At 33.5% G+C, this 10,567-nt stretch overlaps 1 protein-coding gene, 1 non-coding gene and 1 pseudogene across 4 annotated transcripts; all 3 read right to left on the reverse strand.

The window, feature by feature from the left end:
- Positions 1-1,375: 1,375 nt before the first annotated feature.
- On the reverse strand, positions 1,376-4,440 carry LOC129304065 (uncharacterized). 3 transcript variants are annotated; one of them, XR_008591589.1, is made up of 4 exons: positions 4,252-4,440; positions 2,591-2,628; positions 1,627-1,860; positions 1,376-1,407 (listed from the first exon to the last, which is right to left on the reverse strand). XR_008591589.1 is itself a non-coding variant. In XM_054943697.1 (3 exons), the coding sequence occupies exons 1-3, from the start codon at positions 4,322-4,324 to the stop codon at positions 1,747-1,749; spliced, it is 225 nt and encodes a 74-aa protein (XP_054799672.1). In that variant the 5' UTR covers positions 4,325-4,440; the 3' UTR covers positions 1,376-1,746. The 3 variants fall into 3 exon arrangements, 1 of the variants encoding a protein (XP_054799672.1); XR_008591588.1 differs by having other exon boundaries at positions 1,376-1,486; XM_054943697.1 differs by having other exon boundaries at positions 1,376-1,860.
- Positions 4,441-4,484: 44 nt separating this feature from the next.
- TRNAE-UUC (transfer RNA glutamic acid (anticodon UUC)) lies at positions 4,485-4,556 on the reverse strand. Its single transcript has one exon. It is a non-coding gene; the product is annotated as a tRNA-Glu (tRNA).
- A 2,397-nt stretch (positions 4,557-6,953) lies between these two features.
- Positions 6,954-9,630, reverse strand: LOC129302796 (PH, RCC1 and FYVE domains-containing protein 1-like; annotated as a pseudogene).
- Positions 9,631-10,567: the final 937 nt, after the last annotated feature.

Here is a 10,567-nt window from a genome sequence, read left to right on the forward strand (position 1 = left end):
ATCTTTCCAAATCAACGGTTTCTCAGAGTCTTCAACAGATCCCGACCCCAAAGCCATCACAAGCGCACACATAACCTCTAAGAGCAATCACTAGAATTTCATCACAGAATTAAGGACACAATTCACTCTAACGTAACCATCAATCACCAGAGAATCAAAGAAGAAAGAAGAAGAAGAAAACAAAACGAGCTCTCACAGAGGAGAGAGTCTGTTGACATCTTGCTTGGTTCTTGATTTGACTTGATATTGAGCCATTTCTTGTAAGGTCAAATAGGTAAAGATCTCTAGTCCATCCGTGCATACTAGCTAGAAAGCAACACTAACTATTTTATGAAATAAAAAAGATGTTTGAAAATGAAAAAAAAAACTTTAAATATAAGTAATATTGGAAAAACTTAATTAATACCATGTCAAGTGACCTAATAATAAAAACTTTTTATTTCTTTTAAAAATGTTTTATAATAAAAATCAAAGAAAGTATAAGAGCATATAATAAGAATAAATTTTACATTATTATTTATGAAATGATAGACCAACGGGGGTTAATTATAATGTAAATTAACAAACAAATATAAACAAAGATGTCAGGCGAAATATCTGATTATGGAACTCCCCCCCCAAATTCCATCGTCAATTAATATGATGAAATTGTATTCAAGCAAAATTGGTTGAATTAGATTCTCTGGTAATAGTCTTGAACATCAAATGCACTTTATTCTTGATTCTTTTTCTATTTCCATTTCGACCTTGTCAATTATTAGTTTATTGTAGATGTCAAACATAGCATAACTTATATTATAATAACAGGATTTGAACATTTGATCTTGTAAACTTTGGATTAAATTTTACTAATTGGATTAACTCTTATTATTACATACCATGAATTCATAGCCAATGGATTGTATCAAATTTACATTTAAGTTATTGAGAAATGATGCGAACATAGTCATGTTTTATGCTTCTTCGTAGACACACACACACGTAAGCTACATACCTACAAAGACTTCATGCATGAAAAGGTCAATATTGAATCAGAATTTTCGAAAGATTTTCAATAGTAAAATACAAGAAAATGCGTACTGAATTTGAAGAGTTAAGTTATCATGAGATACTAATTTAGTATTAACTTTTTTATGAGTTCCTTATTTCTCATTCTCATATAAGTTTTACTTCTCCATTCCCTGGCCACTTGTGTAGCTAAGATTGCAGCCATCATTGTAAAAAATGATACTTGGATCCTTTGCATATTTTAAATACATTTAAATGATTAGAGAATTGGTACAATCTTTGAGAATTTATAAATTATTATATTTCACAGGTGTGATAGTAGAAAGACTTACATGATATAGCTCGTTTGCAGTCAACAATAACCGGATTTATCATTACAGGATTATTCATTTCATCATTCTGCCATATATGCAAACAAAAACAGAGTTGAGGCATATACACTGTGCAACCCACAGACTACTTTTTGCTCTGCAAAGAACTACAGTATCACCATGAAAGGAAAGAGTATTGGATCAAAAATACATAGAAAGCTCTTGAAAAGAAAATTCAAGGGCACCATCAAAGGATAAATACAAAAAATTAAAAAAAATCATAATGAACAAGAAGGTGTAACTAAACCTTATGGGAGGCTCCATAAAACTCAAGCAAATTTCCAAGACTTTCCATGGGTGCCAGATTTGAGCTCATAAGCAAGCCTCTGTCAATAGGGAAGCGGGGAAATATTCATGACCTCAGTATTCAGTATGACTTCCCACAATGTATCAAGCTACCAGCACCCAAGAAAAGACCAAAAACTGCAGCACTTCCCAGTGTGGTCTGTCCAATATGCCTAATTTTCAAAACTCCAGGTACCTGCAACACGCATTATTTAATTTTAAAAAAAAATCAGCCCAATAAAACACTAACCCTTAATTTGGATTGGGAGAAAAATAGGGAGGAAGGAAAACTATGAGAGAAAACTCCCAAAAATAGTAATTTACCATTTTTGGAAATTTCTCCTTCCTGTTATCTTCTCACTTTTCTCTCCATCCAAACCAAGCCTCAAATAAGGAATTGATTTTTGACTCCCAATATAGTGCGATTCAATAAATACAATTGTAAACAACCATGATGGTATTGACATAAATAGAGACATTACTGCTTTGGCCTTGCAATGAGAAAACAATTATTTTCTATAAATTACAGGTCTTCGACAATTAGGAGTATTTTATATCTTCGGTTCTGTCTGAGTTGGACCAAAATCAAATTGAACTGATTTTATCACTTTTACAAAATAGAGGATCGATTCAGTTGAGTTTGCCTTAACACACAAAAACATATCTAAAGGCTTGCTTTCATAGTTGGGCTCTATTAAGTAGCAAAGGTCAAGTTGATCAAACATTTAAGCTAAACGCATTCATAGACAGAGTGGTCTGTGTAACTTGTAAAACAGAACGAACTCACCCACAACCGACCCCATCTAACTGAAGGAATAAGGAACAGCAAAGACTCAGCTTGACCTCGACAAGAACAAAACTTGTCTATAAGGAAAACAAAACTGGAAACCACACATAAACTATTAGGGTACGAACATATAGCATACCTTATACCTAATAGCCTCGTATGTCCCATAAACAGCACCTGAAAAATGGCAGAGAATTTAGTTAAAGTATGTAAAAATTTAAAATACAGGTCAAACATACCTAATGAAAACCGTTAATGCATGTGATGATGTAATAGCTAGGCAGCATGTGATTTAAAGCTTTTTATGAGTTAGACAACTCCAAAGTCTCTAGTAGTTAGTGCAAAGTTTTACATGACCACCAATTTGGAAATCTCAAGTGTTTGAAGAAATATTCCAGCCAAAGGTACTCGAACTTCATGCAAAGTTTAGAGATCAAGATTCAAAAAATCCATACTCACAGCTAATAAGTGTGCCTCAACTGGATTAAAAACTGAGGCCAAATTTACTGTTAACGCATGCACATCCAGTACTAAGTACCAAACAGGATGCAAAGCACTGAGGGAGGAATCACTCACTCCCTCAGTCCCCTCGACTTCTATTAAGAATAATTATAATATTTGAAAGCTATTAATCAATCAAACAGGTTTGAAGCTTAATATGATTAATTACTGCGACATTAAAGATTGAACAGAGAATCAAAAGATCACAATGGGCATGTCCTATATAAAATCCTTGTGAAAGACAACATAATTGCTTTCATATTGAACAAACCCTAAGGCTTGAGATCGTAGATCCTGGATCAACCAAATGAGCACCAAAACAAGTGATAATAAAGTAATAGGGAATAGAGGCATGAAAGATGAAACCATCTCGGCAGAAATTTGTTTATTTGGGTAGTCTAACTATACATAAATGTCCTGCATGGTAAGCAGCGCAAGGAGAAAAGTGCTAAATCAAGTAATTTCTTCACAACTCCAAGCAGATGAAATACAAAATAGTAAGAATTTCAAAATTATATGTTCGACAGTAGAGTTTATAATCCAAATGCTGAACAAGACTACTTCCTGAATCAAAGAAATTTTTCTAATCTATGTGATTCTCCTATTGCAAGATCTCCTACCAATGAAGGAGGATATGGAAAAAGAGACGAGCTAACACTTCATTGAGACATGCAATTGGACATTGCTCTGAACGGAAAAGAGAATCAGTAAATTTTGTTAAACATAAGCATTCTGCGCGAAGCATCAGGCCGTCAGCAGAATGAAACAATTTTAAAAAAAAAAATCAAAAATAAACTCCAACAACTAACACATCTTAGGTAGAAATCAACAAGAATGGAACAGTCAGTTTTGAGTAGTAGCTATCTAGTCCAACCATATAACAGCCATAAAACAAACAACAAATAAATAAAATAAATAAAAACGCCTAAAGCCTTAAAATTCCAGGATCATAAGGATGAATGACTCTGCAAAAAAAAAAAACAACAATTTAAGCATCAAATTAGTAGATTAATTCGAACAATTTAAGTTCGAAATTTACACCAACAAAAGAAAATTAACATGCTAGCCATATCCCCGATGACCCCAAAAACAATCACAGAAAACAAAACGAAAAGGCAATGATTTTCCAATACAGCTGACTAATTTTTTAAAATAGAAAAAAAAATACAAATCAATTAAAAGTTGAAGCAGAAGAACTAGATGAACCATAAAGCATCAAAGGAGACGAAAAAGAAGTTGAACAAAATGGTGAAGCCAATGAAGGAAGGCAATCAAAGCAGAGGAAATAAAATGAAATACCGACAGCGCCGCCGACCGCACCACCAACAGCAACGCCAGCGGTGACACGAGCAAGGCAGCCATCCTTCGCCATAAGATAATTGGAACGAACACAATTGAAAATTTGAAATCCTCTTGGAAACTGAACCAACAAAGAAGTACGTGGGGGAGAGAGAGAGAGGGCCAAGCCCTAATTGAAACTGAATACCATATTGACAAATTCAAAAATTCCAAAACTGGGTAAAAAAAAAGAATCCCGTTGCCGGGAATCGAACCCGGGTCTCCTGGGTGAAAGCCAGATATCCTAACCGCTGGACGACAACGGAGTTTGCTGAGAGATGTTACGATAATTAAATTATACCTATTCATTCTCATTGTCATATTCATTCTTAAGTGGCAATTTTATATTTTTTTTTTTATTTTTTAGGTGTATAATTTTCAGATTACTAACATTCAAACTTAAATTTTATTGATGATAGAGGCGCCACGCTATTTGTAAATATTGAAGAAAAACATTACATCAAAAAAATAAACTGATTAATTTGAGAGTAAAATTATGCTTTAATCCTTTTATTTTTCTTTTACAGTCAGCCATGTATGTCTTATGTAAAAGTACTTCAATCAAACACCATGAAAAATTATATTTTTTGAACTATAAAAATAATTAACAGTTTTCTCCCAAAATACGTTAACTAAGAAATAGATTTATTCATTCAATTTAATTACTTATCAAAATTCAATTGAAGTGGTGATAATATATTTAGTTCAATTATATTTAAAATTAAATTCTTTTCGCATTTCCAGTTTAAATTAAAGGAAGAGTATATCACCCGGGGGGGGGGGGAGGCTCTTATCTCCATCACCTTACTCTTTTGAAATCTCCTAGAATCCATTTATAAGAACTTCTGGTTTGATTTCTCTTTTTACCTAATTATATTTTGCAATATATCTTAATTCTTTTTTTTTTGCCAGAATAGAGCATAATTCAATCTTATTATTTTATTTAATATTTTGGCTTAATATTACAAAATATTAAGTTTTATTAGGTTTTATTTTTATCAAGTTTTATATTATCAAATCTTATATTATACTCTTTTTATCATCATGAATCCCCACCTCCATATTTTACTTTATTTTTATTTTTACCAAAGAAAACAAAAGTATTCAAACAACACAAGTGATTCACAAAATAAGAGTCTGCTAACTCCTAATTAAATAAGGATATGTCTCTAGCCAATTCTTAATCCCTTTTGATTCACTAGATTTTTTGAGAGAATCATATACAAGTCCCACACAAAATAATTAATTATTACAAGATTAATTATTTTGTGTAAAACTTCAATGTAATTCTCCCAATTTTTTTATAATAGAAACAGCCAAGCTAACAAATTGACATAGTGAGCAAGGTTTATGATGTTTCACTAGAAGGGAATTTTTATTTTAACAGCTTGATAAAGTGAGCAATATTTGCACTAGGAGGGCATTGGCTTATTAAAAATTCACTATGATAAAAAAAAAAAAAATAACCTCTCAAACAATGTGCCAATGATCAATGGATTCAATTGCATTTCTGCAGCAAACCACAAACTCAGATCCAGAAGCATCCATACCCACAAAAACATTCAATAATTCAATTAACGAAGTTTATTTCCCCCCCTTGATGGATGATGATCCTATGATGTTCTATTCTATTCAAGTCTATTGCTTTATCTTCAGTGACGCTTGCTTGTATTGGTTGAATGCTTGGAGATTACTGCTACAGTTGATTTAAAAACTCTCATAAACTTGCATTCAATGAGGGTCTCAAATCCTCTTACCCAATAAATATTTCACATGGTATTACACAGGTTGCCAATTAAACCAAACAGTTGTTGAAGATATTAAAATTAGATATTAAAAAAAAAATACCAAATCACAACTCTATTTTTTACTATACTACTTTTTAACCATAATATAAGTCACTTTTTAAAAGCATTCTTTAATCCAAAATATAAAATATGGGATAAATTTTATATTCATTTTCCATTTACATTCTTATTTTTTTATTCATTATCTTTAAATACCCATATTTAAAAACTATGCACGTAACTAAAAAGCATAAATGAAAAGATATAAACAATTTTTTAAAAAAAATATAAGGTTTCACCTAAAATTTTTTTTATGGTAGCATGAATTTGTTAACAATAACTAATACTGTGATTCAAAGAAAGAATTATGCACCACATCATCTTAATCCGACATTCATACGATTGCCAGAAAAATAAAAATTGTTATATTGCATCATCACAACACCATTTAACTCATCATTTCATTTATTTATGATCAAATATAAGTTCTCAACCATTGATAAAATCATACGACTACAAAATAAGCACTCACTCGAAGGGAGAATTTGGAACACTTGATAGAATCCAAATCCCCCTTACACAGTCTCTTGCTTCCCACTCTTATAATTTCTCCTCTTATTATTACTCAATTATAAGTTCCAAGATATGCTTTGGATTGAGTATGGACTACCTTTACGTTCTGCTATATTATAAATGAGGGACCTTGCAAGATCAATCACGCAACCATCAATTTCTCCATCAAGAGCTGCAAGTGTCAAATTATCTCCCAGGTAAACAATACTAATTGCAAGAGCTATGGGGAACCAACACACACATAACCACGTTTAAATCAAGAAAGAACCCCTCCTAGGACCGAGGGAACTTATGAACAGTATAGAAGGGGGAAAGAATTAGCAAATGCATTTGCTTATGAAATTTACACTGCAGCTACTTTCAACAAGAGCCAGCAACCTACTAAGAATTTACATTTCTATCCCTCAACCCCCACACAAGGTACATATAGGGAAAAAAATGGAAAGTGAAATCAATTTTAGAAAGGGGAAAAGAAGGGGGAGAAATTACAGAATCACAATCAAATCCCTATTCTTTCCTATCATGCCAAACTTAGCTTCCTTCTAGGCCTTATAATAGATGGAAGCTGAATGTACTTGATCAGTGCAATCTTCCTGTAAATCAGAGCCAAAATGTCGAAAAGAAAATCTCATATACAGACTGTTATGTCAATGAGCCAGATCCTCGCTCCCCACACCAACGGCAGATTTGTCAACCATGCGCACGTTGTATTGTTCATACACACGTGCACGATTCTCGGCCCACCATTGTTCTGCCTGTTTTTCACTAAACCGCTTTCGACTGCATTCAACAGTGTAAAGGTTAAAATATGTAAGAGACATTGTATCAAACACAAGCCAAAAAGTGAGGATGAGGGGGTCAGTAACATAGCAAGCACTCCTGGTACAGGTACTCCTAACGGAGATAATCATTCCTCTCTATATTCCAGCTAAACTGCTACATAAATTAGTTTCTTGATGCTAAAGATTAAATACAGAGCAATAGGCTTCTTTGTTATACACAACATGATACAAGTCACTCATCCATGCTAGAAAGCCTAAATAAGTTACGGCACCATTTTTTTTTTTTTTAATTGCCTTATGGAGGCTCAACTGATATTAAAATCAAGCGATAATTGAATAAGGACCGTTTTTTAGTATGCATAAATACCATGACCACATTTTACATGACCAATTTCCTGATTGAGTCCTGCAAATTTACATGGAAACATTACCCCACAATGGAATCCATACCTGAAACGAACTCTTCTTCAGATCTATTACACCTCCTGGTAGGGAAGTAAGTGTGATATATACACCAGGTTCATCCTGCTCAACCCATTCATTCTCATTACGAGATTCACCTTCCTTCGTTCTGCTTCCATTTCTATTTGATGCATCCGACTGGCTCTGTTTATTGTGACCTTGAATGCGGTTATTGATGGTGCTTGATCCATTTGACAGTAACTGATTGTTTGATCCTGTCAAGTCCGGTTCTAGATTAGTAGCCTGGATATTCAATCGCTCAACAGAAGCATTGCCGACTTCATTGGAACCAGGACTGGAACTAAAAGAAGCGAGAGAAGGTGATTTGACGTTCCTTGCTGCTCCAACAGGTAGCCTCTCAGCCATTTCCTTCAACTATTCAGTGTAATATACAAAGAAACATAGGATCAGTTAGACTTGTTCAATCAAAGCCCAATATAAACTCTGATCTCTTGTCAATTTATTTCTTGAAAAACAAATTCAAAATCTGCTTGCACAGCTCATGAAACATTATTTCTCAACCTGTGAAGTGCACTTTATTCAAAATACAACAATTAGTATTTTCATCAGAACAAAGACATGGTTACCACTAAAGTCTCCAGATGACCAGATCAGGATATATTTAAGTTATTTAAGAAAGCTATCTTCGCCAAAGAGGCAAAGTAAATGCTCTGAACAAATTCATACTTAAAAAACGAAGTTGGAGTCTCAGAACTACATAAAATACTACCGTAATACCCACTCTTCCAAACAATGTCCTTATTCCAGAGTACTCTAACTTAAAACACAAATTAAACACATGCTCAAGGTGCATTATCATCTTCCCAATAATATATTTGAGACGATGGATTGAAACATAAAACAAACATAGCTAGCTTCTCCGAGTCATCATGAGATGTTTCTTCAATCAAATATATTTGAATAAGAATATAACGGTTTCAAATTACAATACAATCATTTGCTATAAAAAAATTACAAGACTCTTAAAACTGATAAGTTACAATCTATAACATAAAAAATTCCACACAAACAAGTAGACTCTCAAGTTGGTGTTTGTGTATCAATATGAGCTATTGTTTGTAATGAAGGTCAAATTGTTTGGAGTGTTTTCCAAGACTATAATTAGCAATAATAACTTTTACTGCTAGGGTTGTGTTATGGTCTGTGGAACAAAATCTGCTGAACTACTTAAAATTTTGACTTCAATCAGAACAATCATAGCAACAGAATCAATTAGATACAAATTTATATACTACCACACTACTTTACATTACTAATACCCATCTACCTGAGCAGTAAGTGACTTAATCACTTCCTTTGCTGCCTTACATTTAGCAGTTTCTTCACCAGCAATGGCTATAGCTTCTTTCAGCTGTTTAGTAGTCTTTCTAGCTCAATTTCTTGAAGTTGAGCTTGGCGAGTCAGATTTTCCACCTAAAAGAAATGCCAGACAACCACGTGAATCAACCACCATCAAGTAATCAAGCATTCAAAAAAGAAAAGAGGGGATCCCCTCAAACACACAGAAAACATGCATCAAACAGTCAAACTATATACTTAAAAGACTAAATGTTGAGCAACTTATTAAAAGTAATTGATTGAACCATCCAAACCAAAAAGGTAAAGCAAAATTCCCATTGTTAATTTTGTATATCTAGTTGGACGCTACGAAACATGGAAATGGTTAGCTTAGATATGAGCACATTGGAATACAGAATCTCCTTTCCTGGCATCATTGTTCGCATATTGGAATGACAATTTTTAGCTTGCATCACAGAATCTGACAGCCCCAAAACATTAACAAAACCAGATACTCTTTCCTTTTTGGATGATTGTCCATCTTTTACTCCCTCCAGACCACAATTTGTTGTGTTAACTAATTCACATTTTATGAAAAAAATTAGTTGAAACCTTATTGTCCTAAAAAGGTCCACATCTTTCCATTTAAGCCCTTGAGTTTTCTCTAGTAACGCATGCATAGTCTTCATACAAGAGCATTAAAGACAGAATTTTTTTAAAAAAAAAAAGAGCAAAGGTATAAGTGGCGAAAAAAAAAATCTTAACATTTATCAAATGCCCTATATTTGGACCAAGGGATGCTTCTAGAAAGCAACTTATATTGTAGTGCAAAGGGAGTATCTTTTAACAGAAATGATCTAAGATGACAGGTCACAACATAAACAGGTAGTGCTTTCTTTGGAAAATAAAGAAAATACATTTCACTAAAAACAATCCATGTGAAAAGGAAGGAATTGACACAACTCCATTCTTGCCTACGCTTCCACATGGTACCAGTTAATTTTTTTCTGACACTATTTACATTGATGAGAAACATATCCAATGTCAAATCATGACTAAGTCCATATGAGAGAGTGGAACTCGTAAGCCCATAAATATAAAGATTCGATACTAATATTATTTTAGGCAGGAAAGGGAATGCTGTCAATGAATTACTAAAACAATTACCTGCGCTCTTAATTAACAACCTCCTGACTGAGGATATCATTTGTCCTCTTAACATCATCCACCACAATCTTTGGGGAAGTAAGTCCCCCTAGTGTTGGGGTTGGAGTAGTTGAACGAGGCGGACTTGGCCGTCTGGAAATGGGGGATGTTGCTCGAGAAACAATTCTAGATCCAGGAACAGAAGCTGAAAAGAACTTCTTCGACGAT

This window comes from Prosopis cineraria, unplaced genomic scaffold (genome assembly GCF_029017545.1).
Source record: "Prosopis cineraria cultivar Desert tree isolate PC_DT_omini unplaced genomic scaffold, ASM2901754v1 PC2, whole genome shotgun sequence".
NCBI lineage: Eukaryota > Viridiplantae > Streptophyta > Magnoliopsida > Fabales > Fabaceae > Prosopis > Prosopis cineraria.